The sequence below is a fragment of the Archocentrus centrarchus genome, chromosome 9 (assembly GCF_007364275.1).
Source record: "Archocentrus centrarchus isolate MPI-CPG fArcCen1 chromosome 9, fArcCen1, whole genome shotgun sequence".
Classification (NCBI taxonomy): domain Eukaryota; kingdom Metazoa; phylum Chordata; class Actinopteri; order Cichliformes; family Cichlidae; genus Archocentrus; species Archocentrus centrarchus.
In genome coordinates this window covers 16,213,515-16,234,013 of record NC_044354.1, presented here as the reverse complement: position 1 = coordinate 16,234,013, position 20,499 = coordinate 16,213,515, and the positions used below count along the sequence as shown (strand labels likewise).

At 38.7% G+C, this 20,499-nt stretch overlaps 1 protein-coding gene across 3 annotated transcripts in view; it reads left to right on the top strand.

Moving 5' to 3' along the window:
* The window catches only part of edil3a (EGF-like repeats and discoidin I-like domains 3a), a 125,662-nt gene extending 106,274 nt beyond the window's left edge, over window positions 1-19,388 (top strand). For all 3 annotated transcript variants that reach the window (XM_030738297.1, XM_030738295.1, XM_030738294.1), the window contains 2 exons: window positions 4,992-5,147; window positions 17,136-19,388. In XM_030738297.1, coding sequence (XP_030594157.1) covers window positions 4,992-5,147; window positions 17,136-17,285 — 306 coding nt within the window. In that variant the 3' untranslated portion in view covers window positions 17,286-19,388. The remainder of the gene's footprint in view (window positions 1-4,991; window positions 5,148-17,135) is intronic.
* Window positions 19,389-20,499: the final 1,111 nt, after the last annotated feature.

Sequence of the window (20,499 nt, the reverse complement as noted above, 5' to 3'; positions counted from 1 at the left end):
AGTCTATCAAAAAAGTACACTGTGACATCAGGTGGTTATGGTTGGGTTGTATTCTTATAGAAATATATTAAACATCCACTGATAAACGCTTTATAGGTGCAGATGACTGACTAGTGTAATGATCAGATTTTTCAGGGGTTTTTTGTGTGCTTTCTTACAGTACTGTGTTTATAATGTTCTTCTTCTTTTGCCTGCTCCCTTCACCGGATCATCTGCCTCCATCTCACCCTGTCTGTAGCATCTTCCTCTGTCACACCAACCTCTCTGAATGTCCTTTTTCACTGCATCCATGCATCTTCTCTGCGGTTTTCCTCTTTTCCTCCTGTTTGGCAGCTCCATCTTCAACATCCTTTGTCCAATACAGTATATCCACTATCCCGACTGTGCACATGTCCAAAGCATCTCACCTTGCCTCTCTAACTTTGTCTCCAAACCACTCAACCTGATATTTCCCTCTGATTGGCTCATTTCTAATCTAGTTTGTCCTGATCGCTCCCAAGGGAAATTTTTGCATCTTCAACTCTGCCACCTCCAGCTTGGCCTCCTGTCTTTTTGTCAGTGTCTTTTTGTCAGTGTCTGAACCATACATCATAGCAGGTCTCATCTTGTAAGCCTTCTTCAGCTCTCTTGTGCGCTGTTGCTTTGGATCGTAGCCAAAAGGTACTTGAACTCACCTACCTTCACTACCTCTACTCCTTGCATCACATACTGTGTTTATAACAATAATAAAATTTGTTTGAATGGCATTTATCAAAACCACTGTTAACAAAGTGCTTCCACACAGAATAAAAGAACAAACTGTCAGGTCATGAAGGGCATTCAAAGTAATAAGTATAATCCTAAGATCAGTTCTAAACGTAATGGACAGCCTGTGTAGAGTCCAGTCAGATATGTTCACTTTTCTTGTTTCTGGTAAGAATTCTGGCTGCTGTTTCATGTTTTCTGATTCATACCTGTTAAAAGGCCATTACAGTCTAATTACAATTTAACCGAGAGGAAGTAACAGCTTAAACGGTAGCCTGAGTGCCATAAAACTCAGTATTGATCGGATCCTCGCGATTTTCCTTTGGTGGTAGTACTCTAGCAGCACTGTGTGAAACAAACAGTCCTTAGAGAATTTATTAGACCACCTGTCATAAAAACAAGAAAACACAAATATTTTAGAAATCTGTCGAAAAAAACAAAAACAAAATAAATCACTGAATTCGCTCACCTGACGTCATATTTGGAATTCTGGAATTCTCTGAGAAGCCAAAAATTAATCAAGCATAACATTTAACCACTAAAACTATTTGTTCTGTTTGGGAACACAAATACATAATTGTAATTTGGCATATTTCACATGAATGGATAAAAGACTGAGAGAACCAGTGATACCCGTTGCTGTTTAATGTTACTCGTCATTAGCAGTGAGAACCATTCGAGTTTAGCTTTCCAGTAAGATAGAAAACCTGCAGGACCCACGGCCCCAAAAACTGGAGACATGCAATTTTTGACCTTTAGTCTGACTGGAATACATAAAACAGTCATCATTTGTTTTTAATCGCATCACATGTACATTTTTCTATCACTAAAAACTAAATTTGACACTGTTCAACATAATTTTTTTTCTCTGCTTCGTCCTGGTCTCATGCAAAGCCTTACCAGAGCAGGTGACATTTCTGAGTTAAAGTGATAAGGCGAGCTATTCGTGTTCAGCGTGATCCCGTGAAGTTTACATTGTTTAGAGTTTCATGACTAAGTAAACACCCCTACCACAGGTATGTGAAGACTTCCTGTAGACAGAAAAGCACATTTTAATGTTCTTGCTGCATCTTTAAGCTTTAATGATAGCTGCCCTGTTGTGGGGTTTATGGACCGTAGCGCTGTCCTCCTCACAACTCTGTGAGTTGAATTCTGAATCCTGCACTGTAATTATACAGTATAGACCAAATGCATTACACACGCAGACACACACCTCCCTTAGGCTAAGAAGATTAAATGAGTCTTCATTGCATACAGTTAAATCAGCACAGCTGGACAGAGCGTGTGAGCAGGTTGCTATATATGTGCATGTACTGTATTTATAAAATAGGAAACCGGGCCGTATGCGGCTCCCTATATAGCTTCCTCTCTCTGCATTAATCTTTTTATCCTGCAGTGGCAAAAGCCTTTCAGTAGGAACCGGAGATTTAAACACCAACTCCTAATGAGAAGGAGAGATAAGTGTTTGTGTGACAGAAGGGGACAAACATTTCTTCTTTATACATAGCCATCAAAGACAAAGTACAAATAAGGAACTGACTCTGTCTCCCTTTTGCCTCTGTGGCTCATGGTAATGCTGAGAGCTTAGATATGAGATAAACGTAATTTTGTAATCTCAGACACAGAAAGCCAAATCCTAAAATAGATTCTTACTGTATGTTTCACTTCTTTGGAAATTGTACGCCACGAGCATTCAGAGATTGCTACAAAGACTGGGTTGCCTGGGTTAAAAGCTCACGGAGGAGAGAATGGGGTTGAGAGTGTGATGGAGGAAAAAAAAAAAAAAAACAGAAGGTGGAGGCTGAAGGAGAGGCCGTGCTTTAACAAGCTTATCTCACTCCCTAATGCAGTTTGGGCCATCAAAGTGTTGAGAGGCGGCGTCGCTAGGGGCGGTCGTATTTTTTGACCGCTACCTGTGACAGCAATTACTGGTTCCCCTTCAAGCATGCCTTTGTTTGGTGGCAGACTTGAATGCTTGGATAGAACAAGATTACCTCAATGTTTTGCAACTGCAGCATAATCAAAGCCTCACAATGCAAGGTTCCAGGCCCCTCTGAATCAACCGAGCTGGCTCTGGCACCATTTCTTTCTGGTCCCTTTATTCAGGAGGTGGCGTGACATTATTTTCATTAGAACAGAGCTGTTATTTATTTATTTTTTTAACTATACATCACAGGGAAATATTCCAAACCACTGCCACAGCTTCGAAACAGCAATGAGCACTGGTGTTACGCAAAAATGGAGGTGTTGGCAGAACTCATTTGAAGGTGGAATTTCATGAATAGTGTTTTCACAACAATTACAACATGCATGCATAGTGTGCTGTATCTGCTAGTTGCATACCTGTACTCAAATACCTGCACACAAGACTAAGAATAACAAAATTTACAACATAACAATGATTTGTTTGTTTGTTTTTTAAATATTGTGGTTTTTATTTGGTAAAGTCACCTCCCTCCTGTTTCTTAGAGCCTTTTCCTCTCAGTCTTCTGTGCCTTCTTGTCATTCTCTGTTTTTCTGCATGTTCATTCTTTTTATTTTATTATTTTACTAATTTCATAACTTCCTGGGTTTGTCTGTCCCCCCATTTGCATTTTGTTTCCCTGATCGTTTTCTGTGCGTTTATAGTCCAGTCTTTTCCCTTATTGGTTGTGTCAGTCTGTGTGTGTATTCCCAAGCTGCTATCTGTTTGACAGATTTGCAAATTTAGTTTTTGGTTTCCTTGTTTTCTTTGAACTTTGTTGAACCAGTTTCCTGAATTTTTAGATTGCTCCAGCTTGTCATTAAGGCTTAGGTTTCGCTTCTGCAAACTACCTGTCAGCCTCCTGTGTCCTGCATTTGTGTCTTTTTTTGTATTTTTAACTCATCACGACAGATATTGCAGTCAACTGGAAAGTGCTTTGTGATGTGCCAAGCTGCACTGCAGGGTTCTGCAATGTGTCAAAACCAGGAGATGGAATGAAACTAAGCCATACCTCATGCATTAGTTTGTTTGCTTATTTGTTTAATCTACGAGGGGGCCCTATTTTGTTTTGTCAGAACAGTGTGACACAGTATAAGTTGGCCTGTGACCAGGCCAATTAGTGTGATGTATGGTTGTCTCAGTGTGTGCAGCATATTCAGCAAAAGAAATAACTCTGCATACTTAGATTTCTCTCATGCGCTCTCTGTGCCTCTAAATTTTGCCTCTATCTGTGCCACAGCGAAAAAAGCCGAGTGGAACCCTGCATTTCATCCTCTATTCATAGCAAATTGGTGCCACGTTGATGTATGTGATAAGTAAGACAATGTTACTGTTATTTTTATTTTTTTTAGTTCATTTGGACATAAAGGAGCAGCTGAATGTAGCTCCTTTAATATCACCATGCAGTGTTATTATTTTGCATTTTTACCTGCCATCTAGCTTGCATCTGTTATAAAGCAAAGGGCTCATATAAATAGAAAGCTATTTTGGAAGATAAAAAAATTAATTTCATTCCTTTTTTTTTTAATTTGTTAGAATTACATCACATTGCACACCGATTTCTGGCAAAAAAAACTTATTTATTATTATTATTTCCAGAAATACTACACTTAAATGTTATGACATTGTTATGTTTTCTAAAGCACTATATTACAAATTACCCGTGTTAGTGCACAGTGCCTTTCACTTAACACATGCTATATTTATTTGACATAATTAACATTGTGGTAACATTCTTTTTAAGATTATTATCTCCTTGCTCTAAAGTGTATGTTTGTTTGTTTGTTTTTGGAATGCATCTTGGGATTCTTCTCAACTTCATTTTAGTTTCAGCCTAATAGTGTTATGTACTTTACAAAATAATAAAGCATAATTGAACATTAAAAAGCCAATAAATGTAACAGTTTGTGTATTTACTGCCTGGAACCCTTGTGCAGTAAATTGTTTGCAACAAATGAGAACCTATTAAAAATTAACCCAAATGGAGCGGCGTGGGTCTCAGAAGCTGCTGCAGCATGCAGTTTCTGTTTTGCTGAGGCGAGATTGTGGACTTAGCCTTGTTGTTCAATATTCTGTGAATAATTGAAACTGACTTGACTTGCGCCCAGTGTCTTTATTCAGTAAATCCTCAGATGAAATCGAAAGGAAAAATGCTGACTTGATCGTGAAAACTTAGCATATCTGACACTTCACTACCCGAGTTTCTTGGCCAATCGAATTTATCATTCCACTTTGTCTCTCTTTCTCTCTGCTTGTATCCCTCCTTGGCCTTTGCTCCTCTTAGGTGGACTTGCTCGTGCCAACTAAGGTCACAGGTATCATCACCCAGGGAGCGAAAGACTTCGGCCATGTCCAGTTTGTTGGCTCATATAAACTTGCTTACAGTAACGATGGAGAGCACTGGAATGTATATCAAGATGAGAAACAGGGGAAGGACAAGGTAAGTTGTTTTCATACTACATAATGACTCACGTTTAAAAGGTTTAACCTGCATCCAGTAATGTATTAATGTGAAGACATTATTGTCAAAACACAGTGAAAAATATTGTGGAATATGTGCTGGTGGATATTATGAGTTCTGATTTTTTTTTTTTTTAATGTTTATTTTTTTAGTTTAATCAAGGGTCATGCTTAGCATGGACACAAACCTGAAGGAGACAAAAATGAAGCAAACCTTAAAAAGATGTGTAAAGGTGTTGCAAGCTGTTAAACTGTGAAAACGTCCATCTTGGAAGCTGTCTGTTTCTCCTTTCCATTTCCTCTTAGCATCTTCTTATCTGTGGCTCAAACTGAGCTTTCCTGGTCTGTCCTATTGCCTTTCTCTGGTTTGGGATCAGATAAGACAATGCTGTCAACCTGGCCAGGCCAGTGCTGTGCTGAAAATCTTGTTTACGGCCCTTCAACAGAGTACAAATGTCCATTCCAATCGCCCACAACAACAGAGACAGTGCAGAGCTGCAGCAGCCTCTTTGTTGATATCAGGAAAGCTGCAGACACAGGCTAACAGCTAAAGCTGAAGCCTCTTGTTTTTTCAGATACTGGTTGCAAGAGAGGCTGTGTTTACTTTTCGATCTTGCTGTGTTATTGAAAGATAAGCCCTACCACTTCATTCTGAGTCATGTAATGCTGATGTGTCAACTGTGGAATTCAAGAAGCCAAAAAAGCTGGCCATGCAATGGTTTTAGTATAATGTACTGTGTACTTTGTTTTATTCTCCAGTGGATCCTAAATCCATTTACAAAATATTTAACGTATGTAATATTTAAGTAATTAGCATTTTTATCTGGAGAAGACATTTATATGAATAAATAAATTACACCAAATTTTTTTATGAAACAAAGTCCAGCTGTTAAAATTTGCAAAGGTTGCTCCACTTAATTAAAAGCCTTAAAGTGATGTATAATACAATGAGAAAAGTATTTGACATGATTTCTTATTTTTTTTGCACATTTGTCACACTTACATGTTTCAGATCGAGCGATAACCTGAGTAAGTACAAAATGCAGTTTTTAAATGATGATTTCATTTGTTAGGGGAAAAAGAACTAGCCAAACCTACCTGACCCTGTGTGAAAAAGGCCTGGAGTGGCCGTCCTACCAAAATTAATCCAAAAACGTTTTGATGACTCATCCAGGAGGTCAGAAAAGAATCCAGAACAACATTTAAAGAACTGCAGGTCTCACTTGCCCCAGTTAAGGTTCATGATTCAATAATAAGAAAGAGGCTGGGCAAAAATTGCATCCATGGCAGAGTTCCAAGGTAGAAAACCACTGCTGACCAAAAAGAACACAATCTCACATTTGCCAAAAATCCCAAGACTTGATCCCCAAGACTTTTGGGAAAATATTTTGTGGACTGACTGTCATGAACTGCTGTGTGTGTGTGTGGCAGATTAGGACCCCAATATGCAGACACCAGAGACAGACTTGAACTCAGAATCTCAGCTTTATTGCTGGAAGCCATGGAAAACAAAGCTGGACGGGTTCAGCAAAACAAACTACAAAGTAACTAGAAACACGGAAGGAGAGCACAGAGTGGAGGGACCAGACGACATCAAACATGTAACGACCTGACAAAGAACTAACAAGAACCTAGACAATATATACACACCAGGAGCTCGGCTATTGGATAACAGCTGGGAGGGAAACACAGGAAGCAAAACTAAACCTAAAGCACAAAGACCAAGACATACCAAAATAAAACAGGAAGTAACAAAACACAAGAACCAGGGCTTGGGCACATGAACGGCATAACCAGTAAGCACACCAAAATCCAAAATCAAAGAGCACATGGGGAATCAAAACCGGGAGCCTAACACATGGAAAACATCATAACACATATCACAATAACAAAAACAAACATAAAGCGCCGAGCCAGAGGCCCAGGACCATGGCACTGACGCAACAGAATTTGAAGTGAAGATTTGAATTCCGTTGCATCTGGTGTAAAACTTAAACAGCATTTCTTAAAAAGAACTTCACCAACAGTCAAACATGGGGTTGCTTTGCTGCTTCAGGATCTGGACGGCTTGTCATAACTGATAGACCCACGAATTCTGCTCTCTAACAGAAAATCCTGAAAGAGAATGCCCGGCTATCAGTTCATGCCCTGAAGGTCAAGCACACTTGGATTATGCATCATAACAACACGCTGTACACAGGCCACAGGACTTCTCGTCCTGAGGCAATTGTACAGTATGTTCCTTTTTAGCTCCTTTATATATAGATTTTGCTGATGAGTTTATAGTCTCAGTAACTCATTTCTGTTCATACTATATAATGCATTAAGCCCTTCAGTACATTTTAGTGTCAGAAAAGAGGATTTTTCAGCATTTTCTCACTGGTTACTGACTTGTGGTTGACAAGTCAGTTTGAAAATGCCAAGATGGCAACATCGAAAAAGCTTATTGCAAGGCATCAAAACGGGACTACACAAATCAATGGGTGGCATAGCAGCAGCTGTGTCTGTCTTTTATTCTGCACTGGTGAAGTGCTTAACCACCCTTGCTAACAAAGGGTTTTAGCTTTAACTGTTATTAAAAGACATTCTGCTTCTTCTCACTGTCCCTCTGAGTGGTCAATCACAGCGCATCGTTGTTGTTTACTTACGTAAATGTTCATTTTGTCAGGTAACGTTACTGTTATAAAAGCTCATAACAGCTCTGTTTGTTGTCTGATAACAGAAACAGAAAAATGAGAATATCTTCATTGGGATTTCACCTATATTAAAATACTGTAGCTAGTAACATGTGCTGTTGTACCATTAAACAAATGGGGATTGCCTTATTCTTGTGGCAACATTGCCATCAGAAATAAAAGTAATTGCTCAGATGCTATGAGAGCATGAAAACTCTTTTGTTCACTGTTGCAGCCAATAGCAGAACATTTGGTGTGCTTTGTTCATAGCTGAGCTATTTTAGAGTAAGAATTAGCAGAAGTTACTCTAGCGAGGAAATAATAGTGGACAGCATGGCAGCTGGCTGCATGTGGATTTGGTTGAGGCGGCTGTTTGAGGGTGTGCCAGAGGAGCTAGGTGAGTATTGTGCCTTTGTGTCACTTAGTGATGAAGATAAGTAATGGAAGAAAAGCTGGGACCACAAGCAATTCAGCTGCATGTTTCCTATGGGAGAGAATAGCATGGAATTTTTTACATGACTAAAAAAAGGTATAATAGACACACAGACCCTCACAAGCACAATGAGCAATTTGATATTTGAAGGCAGACTGGATTTTTTTAGATTCAAAACTCTATACAGTATACCCCAATATATAATCTATATTGCAGTACATACTTTTATAAGTGATTTTTATTTTCATTTAAAACCACTTATAGAAAACGACAGCACTCTTAAAATGTTTTCCGACATCTTTTAGTTACTAGTTTTCTGTCATGCTTGATATCATAGTCCAATTGCGGTTCATATTCTGCAGTTTGTGCACAACGATTTTCAGAATTTTTTTTTTCTTTTTTTTTTTTTGTAAAAACTGTTTCTGAGCAGTTTGAAGAAGGTTGCCAGCGGCTGCAGCAGGCATTGGGTTCAGGTTGTGTCTGTCTTGTTAACATGATATTTTTGAACCATCTCGAGAAATTTATTTTAACTTTGGTGCTACTGTTCAGTTGGAGCGCCTGCAAGTCAAAGGTAACCTTCATCTAACATTTAGCAAAAAATACACTTCAGGTCTAAGTGTGCTACTAGGTTGAAGATGTGTGTGAAGCATCCAAGAATTATAACTTGTTGCTTATTTGCAGCAAGATCCATATTTGATCTTGGTTATCTGTCAGAATTATTGGCCAAGCATGAGAAGGCATACAAAAAACTTGACTTGTTTTTCTCTCAGTAACTACACGCTAATACAGTATACATGCAGCAAAACACGAGGAATTACCCAAATCACTGAGCAAAATTGAAACACTCATGTAAACTGCAACTTGACCCACTGATGGAGGCTTGCATCCACAAGAGGACTTGTAGCCTTAGAAAAGGGCTTTCATTTTGTTTAGTTCTAAGAGGCGACGGATCAAAAGCAGCGCTTTGTTAACACAAACAACTGCACTCAGTTTATCCGCTTATCTTTGCTGAGGATCCGATGAAGTAGCAGATGCCTGGAAATAATTTCCCATTTCTACAGTTCATATTCCTTCATATTCCTGGTGATCTTTGGCTACATGCCAGTGAACGCTCAACATGACTTTCACTCAGCCAATTTCAGTACCTTGGAATGGATGTTTTCTAAGCGTCATCAGATTTAGACAATAAAGTAAGAGAAAAACACTGCTTGTATCTCAGCTGACTGATTTGCTAATTTTTAAGTTTAGTTTCAGCTCCACATTTCGTGTGTTCTCTCCTGTGTTGTTATTGCTGTATAATTCACAGCAGAATGAAGACTATACAGTCAAATCTGAGCACGTGTGCTCTGTATTAGAGGGCAGGTGTGTTTTGCAAGACTTCAGAAAATGTCAGTCAGTTTGTCCCTAGCTGGAGCCAAGTGGCTGTTCAGATGTGTGATTCTTCAAGGTGTTTTCCCCCTTCAGTCATCTGAAGCAGCCATTAATGCTAGAGGACACATTTGGCTGTTAGACTCCCGAGGCTCCTCCTGCCACACCACAATGCTTGACTTGGCAGGGATATACTGTGCAAGTATGCGTGTGTGTGTGTGTGTGGGTGTGTGTGTGTGTGTGTGTGTGTGTGTGTGTGTGTGTGTGTGTGTGTGTGTGTGTGTGTGCGTGTGTGTGTTTGCGTGTCCATGGATGTGTGTGTGTCTGCCTATTTCGAACACAGTGGTAGAGGCTTGTAAGTATTCTTCTCAGCTCCCCCCTCCAGCTCCTGTGTGGCAGAGGCTGCAGGCAGTTAGATCTAGATTGAGAGAGGAGACTCTGTCAGAATACAGATGTTGTCAAAGCAGGGCCCAGCGGTACACGCACAACAGTATCCCTCTACAAAATCTATAGACTGCCCTGTTTGCCTTTTCTTTACACACAAATCCCACATACCTCTGTACTGCACTTGTAACTGAGACAAGTAACAGCAAAGTCCATTGTTTAAACATAATTACACTGGGATACGTCCCATAATCCAACATATCGGCTCAGCTGCATTCCCACCACCTTTTCACACCTGGGTCACTATGCGGCCTTGTCCTGCACTGCTGCTCTTGCATTGGTGTCAATATTTAGACAGTTGGTTGATGGGGGCAATCAAGCACAAAAGTAATTGATTTATGTTTAATAGTGTTTTACTCAGGTGACATGGGTTAATTAGTCATTAGAGCCTTCGATTCCCTTCAGGTCGGAGGGTAACTGAATGCTAGATGGGTGTGAATACCATCATCTTAGAATGAACTAGTAGCAGTCAAATTTTTTCTTTTCCGAATCCTAGGAAATATTAGCTGTGATCCTTTGCGCACCTCAGATTACAAAAACACATGCCTAGGTAACGTATTGCCGACCTCTTCAAAGACTGGGTCTTGTTGTGCATTTCAGTTTGATGTGGCGTGACTGCCGCTTTCTCAGCTCACAGGATGCTTTTGACATTTCACTGAAGACGTTGGTGGGTTTTCCCGATATTACTGCAGGCGGCTCAGGGCAACAAGGGGTCAGAGAGCAAAGAGATCTGAGCAACCTGATCCCTTGACCTGTGCAGCAGGTTTAAATAATGTAGTATGGGCAGAGTTACAGCTCTAGAGACACACAAGACCTCACCTCATAATGCTCCTGACTGTCAGGAAAATCAATAGTTAGGAGCAGTTGTGGCTGCCGTGTCACTCTGAATACACATAGTGACATGCACTCTTTATCATTATGTCTTCACTATTGGATAATGTACTTGTGGAAGGTGAAGTTAGATGTAACTAGCTTCAACATATTTGACTGAGTTTTCTATTCCAAAAGACGTAATACATGCAAAACACCACCTGACTCACTGTTTTCTGTTCTTCAAAATTGTCGACACTGCTTCCCGACTTTGGCAGCAGTTCAAATAAACTAACAGCTTACAGTAAAACACTGCCACATTGTTAATTGTTATTTCAGTAACCCGTGGCACAGATATTACCAGTTGGCTTCACCCTTCAGTTGCCAAGTCCTTTATTGTCGTGATGCTGCTGCTGCCACTGCCGCTTCAACAGGTCACACACACTGCAGTAGGTTAGGCTTTAGCTTCAGTAGCTGGTATGTTTATACTCAGATATGCAGTTTGTTTTCTTACTTCTTGGAAATAAATCAAAATCTGTAATTGCCTTTCTGCTTAATAGAGTCTAATTCCAGTTACAGGAATAACCAATGTTCTAATTTAAGTCTAAGCATATCCATCCATCCATCCAGCCAGCCATCCATCCTTTAAACTGTTTATTCAGTTCAGGGTCATTGCAGGGCTGGAGCCCATCCCAGCTGTCACTGGGCAAAAGGCAAGAACAAAGGCAGTAGTAATAAGTACCTATGTAAGCATTTTTAGCATGCTTTCATTAATAACAAAATTCCAAAGATGGTTAAAATTGGCTAAAATTTTAAAAATGTGTGTCACAGTGGAATCACGTAATACTGTAAGGTTAGTACATTTTTTTGCAAAGTTTTCTCGGTCTACCAAACAGATTAGCATAGAAAGTTTCATGAAATCTGCAGCACCTGTTTAATTGCTGGAATTTGGAAATCTGATTCTTAAAGTCCCTACAGTATGTTTGCCAGTATGCAAATTTAGTGATACCTGCTGTTTGCACATTTTCTTTTTCTTGCTCTTGCGCTTTGAGAAATGATCCAGCATTCCTTAAGTTTGCATCAGTCTGTTTACATCAGGTTTAGATGTGCTTAAATAATGCTAAGTGATTCGCAAATGCATCTTCATGTCCTTTCTGTCTCTGGATTACTTGATACACTTGAGGTTGTTATTATCCAGTTGGTGTGGAGGAAGCCTTCAGTGCTTTAATCATCTCCAATCTTTTTCCTCTCCACACCTTATTTGTCCTTTTATTGTGCTTCTTCACATATCCTGTTCCAAAGAGTTTACTTTATATACACTGCGTGTGACCTGGCCTGTCCCTGGACAGTCTGGCAGGTATTTCTGTCATATTTCGATCAGCTGCTGGCTTTATGGTCTTTCTCGCCTACCTTTTATATCACGCTATCATGTGCCCTGGTTCCCACATCACAGTCACAGTGAGGTCTCTGCATGTGACACATTTCTCACTGTGAAATAATGGTCTCAAATACTATAAAAGCATGGTTTAGAAAAAATTCTTTGTGATCAGCTTCTGACTTTATTCAGTTTGCTTTATTATCGGTGTCAACGATTTGGGGAAGAATTATCCCAAAGTACTGAAAAACGTAGGCCAGAGCAAATCGAGGATCATTAAATTCATTCTTTGAAACAATGAATGTGCATGTGTGTACACACGTTATTGTACACATTTGCTGTACCACAGTATGAACACTAATTGCAAAATACCACACTAACTGTAACATTAAACCTCCTGAAAAAAGAGACACTTCTAGGCAGGGATAAGAAATTATCCCAGTCCAGTTTAGACCCAAGTAATTAGACATAATAATCTGATGTCTTGTTGCTTGTGTTGATTTTGGACTGCACAGTCAGTAACAAAGACCATAATGTGCCATATTGCGGCTCATATGTGTGGCTGGTACCAGAACACAAGCCTAAACTGTTACGTACGCTCTTGTCTGATAGCATATTTTTGTTTCTCCTAACTGAAAGGTGATGGAAACAGAGTTTAGGGAAAGTTCAGGAAAAGTTCATTTCAGATGAACTCTCTATAAAACTCAGATTGTTTTATCTTGCATTGTTGAAATATGCGGGGATGTATAAAAATGTGTTATTGTACAACATTTGGTGCATTATCATCCTGAAAAAAAAACAAAAACGCACTAAGTGATTAAATTCAGAAGCAGATGGAAAATGACTTATGTGATTGACTCATTGGACAGAAACTGTATAAATACATTCCATATTGAAGCACAGAATAACATAGAAAAGGAAACCTGAAATATAATCCTTTCTTTAAGCACTCAAAAAATGGGAGAACAAACAGTGGGAAACCGACAGAGAGCAGGATGCCATGTGATGTTGTTTGCACCAGATACAAACCTTGTCTGACTACAGTCTAAGCTCTGTGCTGCAATATAGATGAGAAAGAGAGGGGAAGAGAATGGGTTTCACTGCAGGAGGAAAACGATGAAAAAGAATGTAGAATGAAAAGGTGACCCGAAATCGTTTGTATTACACGTGTGAAATAAGGAAAGTAACGAAAGAGTACACCTGCCACCTTCAGCGCAGTAAGAGTAACTCACACAGCAGCCATGAAAGCCGTATGAGCAGACGTGCTAAATAAAGAATTACACGCAGACGCATTATTGGAACCACACATACTTGGAAGAGAAGGATTGTCATATCATTGTGTATTGATTGCAGACAGTTGCATCTTATATGTCCATCTGTTACTGGATATCAAACGAGGCATGAGAGTATCTGACATCTGTAAGCCATGATTTATACAATAGCGTTCTCTGTAATCTGAGCAGTATAGTATCTATTGTACTGCACGGAGTCATCTCAGACAAACAGCTCTGGCAGTGAGCACAGAAGTCCCACCTACCTGCTTTGTCTTTTTTTGGCTCTTGTTGGGGCAGCCAGTCACGAGAAAGTTGCCTTCAAAGAGTGGAAAGGGAGTCCAAGAATAAAACGGAGGTGCTGGAAATAAGCATCGCAAGTCCACCTAAACAGTGTTAGTAGAGACGCTGTTGTATACATATGTGTAATTGAAAGTACTCTACACCTTGTGCTGCATTTTCTGTGACACTAACTACATTAAAAAACTGTTTTAGTTGAGCATTTATGGAAGGGTTAAAAGAAAACAAACCCTATTCAGTTGTTCAGCATTTCATGTTTATTTCTGAAGGATTTTTTTTTTTGGCTTGCTTTTGTTTGTCAGGATTATCAGATTTTTTGAGTGGTGGTGTTGAGATCTTTTACATAATACCGTCGCCATTACCCTCATTATTTTCTGTTTTGTTTTTCTGACAGTACTTACCTCCCCTTCCTTTTTTTTTTAAATATAAATTTCACTTTCTTTCTCATGTGTTTCCTGCCTGTTTGATCACCCCCCCCCCTTGCCCTAATTAGCATCAGTTGCATCCAATAACCCTTTCCTCCTTGCAAATGTATCTGTGTGTTCTTTTTCCCGTGTGCCAGCTCAGCTCAGTTTTTTTTGTCTCACGTTCCAGCTGTTTCTCCTCGTGTTCTCCTCGTAGTAATTAGGCTTTACTGTTGTGTTATCGACTTTGCTGTTGCCTATCGGTTTTTGTGTGTGTGTGTGTGTGGGGGGCTCAGCCAGATTTATTTGGACTGTGCTGCAAACTTTGTTGCAAGACCTTCTTATTGAGTCTGTCTGAGAGTGAGTCATGCATTTGAGTCTCGTCTGTTGGGATCCTTGTTACAGTTCCCAGTTGACTTGACAATCTCAGACTTTATATATAATGGTTTCAAAGCAACAGTTTCCCCATGCCTAACATGACAATGATGCTTGCATTCATTTTCTGTGTTGAATGCGCAATTTGCATTGTTTACTTTGATTGCAGTTATTTTCTCATATTGCCACTATACCAGTGAATGAGAAAGCACTTTGCCTCGTGTTTTCATGCACAGTTTTCCCTATTCGAAGTGAATCTGGCTTGCCTGAAACAATCAGCTTTTCATCCTTGTCATAGGAGATTATTTTACCTGACTGACTAGAAAACAACTCTGTGCTTGCGTCTGATGAGGACATTTGGATTTGCAGGGGACATTTAGACAAAGCTAAAGGTGATACTTAAAACTTAAATCGTCAAATCTCCTCTTGTATTTCAGTATATACTGTACACCCTTTGAATATTTGCTCAAATCACACAGTCTGAACTGTTTTTCTCCAAAATTCTTAATGCAGCTATGAATATTTGAAAGAGGATTAGATGAGTATTTACTCAAAAGATGTAAAGCCCGGTTTCTAGCACCTGCTTGGATTTAGCCCACTGATTTTTTTCATTCCACACAACACCGAATCCCATTTCATCCCAATTACACAGGCATAATCATATCTGTTTAATTGAAATGATCATATTCTTCAATGAAGCACTCCCTGTAGATACATTTCTTCTTAATATACTTCATTGTACTGTCTATTAAGCACACAGCAAAGCTCATAATAATTAACAGCAGAGCATGCATACCAGTGTGACAGTTACAGCTGTTTGCGTGTAATAGACGGTAAATCACTGACCTGTTCTTTTAAGGTTCACCTTAAAATTCTTAATTTTGTGGGTCTACGCAGCGATATTATGCCTTTCTCACACATTGAGACAATGTCGCATGTTTTTATTGTCTTTGCTGTACAAAACATAACATCCAAGTCTCGCAAGAAACATGGTTCTAAAAGAGATGTGCAGGTCTATTGATGCATCCACAGAACAGCAACTGGAAGTCATAGGAGGGGAGTGTAACAAATCTATGACTATTGCATAAGACCATTACAACAAACTTACGCTTCCATTTAACCTTATTGAACTTAACATGGGAGCTGAAAAAACTGCATATTTTGATTGGTGCCAGACTTTTATCCTTCATATTTCTGTTATGTTAAGGTCTGGGGGAGCCCAATCCATGACTGATAGTGCTCCATTGTGTGTTTGGAATCATTGAAAAATGAAGCTGTTGCCAATCAGATGATTTCCAGATGGTTTTGCATGGTGGATCAAAATCTGACAGTACTTCATATTTCCATCAATTTTGATAAGATCTCCAACACCACTGAGTGGAGATCACCTTGTTGGTGGAAATATACCATTTTATGCTTGTCAAACAGTGTTTTCTTTGACATTTTCAGCTAAAGAAATAGGAGCAAATCATGTTTTTGCAAGAAGCTGATACTAAAAAAAAGTGTCTAAAGATACAGTTTAAAATTGGGTCTTTGCTAAGTTGTCTGTTTTGTGTAGCCACAGCACTGGTCATCCCTTGAGTTAGGTGCCTTTTTTATGCTTGAATGATTCATACATGTAGGTCTGTGTTAAGTGGCTTAACAGCCAAAAGAAAAACATTCCTCTAAAAATGGTCAGATCCAAGGACTGGACTGAAAATGAGTGGAAGAATGAAGATCTATTGCTCAAGCTCATTAAGAAGCCAAAAAAAAACAATACGGCAAACTCTGGTTCCTTGAAAGCAAAATATAAAGACTCAAAACTTTTGCACAGTACTGTATTCATGATTGACTATGATGACTATATGAGAAGTAGGTGTGTTGCATCAGAATTCATATTAATCTTTAGCGCAACATGTAATGACTTTTATGGAGCCAACAAGGAAGAAAACTGCAGGGCTTTTCTTTTATAGCACTATGCCTGGCATCCACCAAAGCATTTCTTTTATTACCAAGGGGAAGAATTCAAGACATTGTGTGGCAAAATTGAAGGAAAATAACACCAACAAGCCTGAGGTGCATGTTATTTAACAAAATTCAGTAAGCAAGAGAAACAGCAGCTGATGTTTTTCGGTAATTATGAAGGTGGTACTTCCAGCTGTGCCACTCTAACAATGCACAATCTTCCCCAGGGGAGAAACTGTTGATGTGTTCATATGCATGGAGCATGAAAGAAAATTACCAAGAATAGGACTGAGTTCTGGGAATGTTCTGTTACTGGCCATGTTTGAACTGAAGTTCTTATTGGCTGCACTTCATTCATTACTTGTTGAAGCACGAGGTCTTCAAGGTAACAGTCTGTGGAAATCAAGCAAGAAATGCACCAAGAATGTTCTGCAACTGCCTAACAACAATATTTTTTGGTGTGTGTGTGTGTGTGTGTGTGTGTGTGTGTGTTGGGGGGGGTTCTGTTTTCATACATTGTAAGACTTAGCCATTAACAACCTAATAATTCATTCATGTTTTTTTCACAGGTGTTCCAGGGGAACTTTGACAATGACACGCACAGAAAGAACGTCATAGACCCGCCTATCTACGCTCGGTTCGTTCGGATCCTTCCCTGGTCGTGGTACGGCAGGATCACTTTGCGTGTAGAAATACTCGGATGCACAGAGGAAGAGTAAAGCCCTTTCCTCCGTCTTTCTGCCCATCACCCCTTGTCCCTCGGCATACTGGAGTGTTTCGCAAAATACTTCAGAAATAAACTGTGCAACCTGTAAAAAGAAATGGATTTTTCAAGAATATGCGTTGGTTGTGGTGGGTTGCTGTTTGTTCTTTTGTATAATTATTTAAAACCTGCCCCTGCCCTTGTTTGTCTGTTTTGTTTTTCCTATTTAAAGCGTGATCTTTGTCTTTTTATTCCTCTCAAGATTTGCCATCCTATTTGGAATGAACTTCTATAATATATATATATATATGGGAGGGGTGGGTTTGGGGGCGGTGTCAGAAAGGGAGTCTCCCTGTGGTTTTAACTTGTTGCCATAGAAGCTATTGTACAGTGTCACTTTTTAACAAATATGTGAAATCTGTCTGTTGTGCTTCATTGGACATGATTAACTGGCTTCATACCATAACTAAACTGTCTGAAGTACCATGTAGATGACATGTTATCTCATCAAATGTGTTTTTACTTTGAATACTGCACCTCCTCAAGCCATGCCTTTTCCCTAATGGACACTGGCATTACTGCATCAATCAAAACACTACTAAAGCTCTTGTATTATATGTAAAAGACTAAGAAATTGCATGGTGCGTGAATTATAAATATATTATGAGAAATCATTTAAAACCTCCAGCCCTGAGAGCAAATGGATTTGATTTAGAGACCTATTTTTATGTGCATTTTTAAATAGTTCTGAAACATTACAACACACTGCAAAAGCTTAATAAATATGACATATGTGAGACAAAAAGCAAGCACTGCAGTTTCAAGTGGTACTGCAGCACTGACACTGAGACTTATAGGTTGTATGTAGTGGAAATGTTAGCTCTCATGAGGCGTTTCTATTTTTATTTTAACATTCAATTATTGATAGACTTAAGAACACTTGCTGTTATTGTTTGTGTTACATTTTGCTTTTTTTTTTTTTTTTTTAAATCTCAGCTGTCAGATTCATAAAATGTGTTTAATGTCCTTGTGTTGTCTTGAAGATCTAAGTCAAGTCAATTAAAAAAGCTCAGGATAGATGTTATCCATATTAACTCACAGTGTATATTTTTGGCCTCCTGGTTGAAGATTTCTGTTTTATTATTTAAAGAAAATGCCACATGAATGAAAGCAATTATTGAAATCATCCATATATGCATAATTCAGATTATGAAAGCCGTTCCTTAATTTCTTTGACTTGATAAGTGACAACCTTTAATTAATTTCCTCATCTTCAAAAGAGAGCAAGATTGCTCATATTAATATCATCATCTCAAACCTGCAGTGACCACAGTAACAGAACAGAGCTCCAAATTAAATATGGAAAGAGACTTTTTTGGTTTAAGCCTTTATTAAAATACTGGAATAAAGTATAGGAATAAAATATTAAAGTGCTTGTATGTGTTTCCACATAACATGACAGCTGCTCTCTGCATGTTCAGATGGTTGCAGGTTGCTAAATATATTTAAAGACTTTAAAATGGTCATGAAATACTATGTATGAAGGCTAATTTACACCATGGAGTCTTACTCTAAAATAAAAAAAAAGTCATAGATTTAAAAATGTCTGTGAAGCTGGATTTTAGAATAAGTATTTAAAGATTTTAGAGAATGTGTAGCAGCAAATTGTGCCAGTACAGAACAGGGTGGAGTCAGGCGCAACCGGTGGTTTACTGGACCGACAACCTGGAGCCGATGCGGTCCCTGCTGTGTTTGATTTTTCCTCATCGGGTTGGGTGCGCAGACCGAGCGGCGCAGTCGACTGACAGAGCACATCTGCACAACGTGGGCTTGTTACCAACTACATCCAAGCAGTTTACAACATAACAGATTACTGCATGCGCATCACACCACAAACTTAACGCAGTTTCTTACTGAAGCACAATCGGGAATACTAACATCCTACAAGTTCTAAAAATTCTAACTTTACACACTTCACAGACAGTGTTAAATCAGTGATAGTTTTTTAGAATAGGGCTCCAGTATGCCTTTATACATGTAGTGTCTCATGTCCACTGTAAGGTTGTTTTAGCCAACAGGAGGAGCCACAAAGTGAAAACTGCAGTGTATATATATATATATATATATATATATATATATATATATATATATATATATATATATATATATATATATATACATATATATATATATATATATATATATATACATATATATATATATATATATATATATATATATATGCAGTGAAAGCAGTGTTTAGCCAGTCATATAAATGGAAGTAAAGAAATCCTGAGGTATTGTAGTGATGTCAGAGCTCGTGGGCCATTCTACAAGGCTTAAAATGGACCTGGATTCCACTCTTGACTAGTTTCTCCAAAGCTCTCTAGTGCAACAATAAGATCTGAAAGGAGCCACTTCATACTTCATATTTCACTTAAAACCTGTCAGCTTTCTGGCCCTCAATAAACCCTTCATTTTATATTTTACAAAACCCATTTCTGAAAAAGAAAGTAAGAAATTTAAAAGAATCCTGTATTGGAGTAACCGCATCAGCCTTTAACAGCTGTTTTGATGGCCTGACAAGACTGGAAATACAAGGCTGCCAGTGTACGAATAAAAATAAAATCATAGTCTAACATTTTTTTTTTTTTGGACTTAATTCTGCAATGCTAAACGATGAAAAGCACAGAAACACATCAAGAAATGTGCCACAGTGCCATATATCATGCCATCAGCATGAATGGTTGTAGCTGAAAAGTAAACGTATGAAGTTTAAAATGAAAAAAAATGTGATTACCTGAACAACCAAGCATAGCCAGTAGTATTGGTTTGGTAAATTGCAGTGTGATATGATACAGCATATGACTTATGTAAGTAACACTGAAAGATTGCTGTAGATGTGCTTTTTCTTTTTTTTCTTTTTTATTGGAGTGAATTAGTGACTGACGTTCCATAGGTTCGTGAACATAGGTCACATATAAATATATGTATATTTTTATTTTGTTATGTTGCATTTTCATTGTAATTCTTTATTGAGAAGTATCTCTGTCTTGGTCTGCTCCAGTTTATCTTTGTAGTTAGTTTACTGTGAGCAGGTCTGCTACAGAGCTTTGTGGAATTTTGCATGACGTATGAGTTTGAACCGTTCGGTACGACAAGGATGTCCACAGGCACATTGTGTTCTTGCATATCATAAAGATCTAATAGCCTTTACTTTGTATTCACCA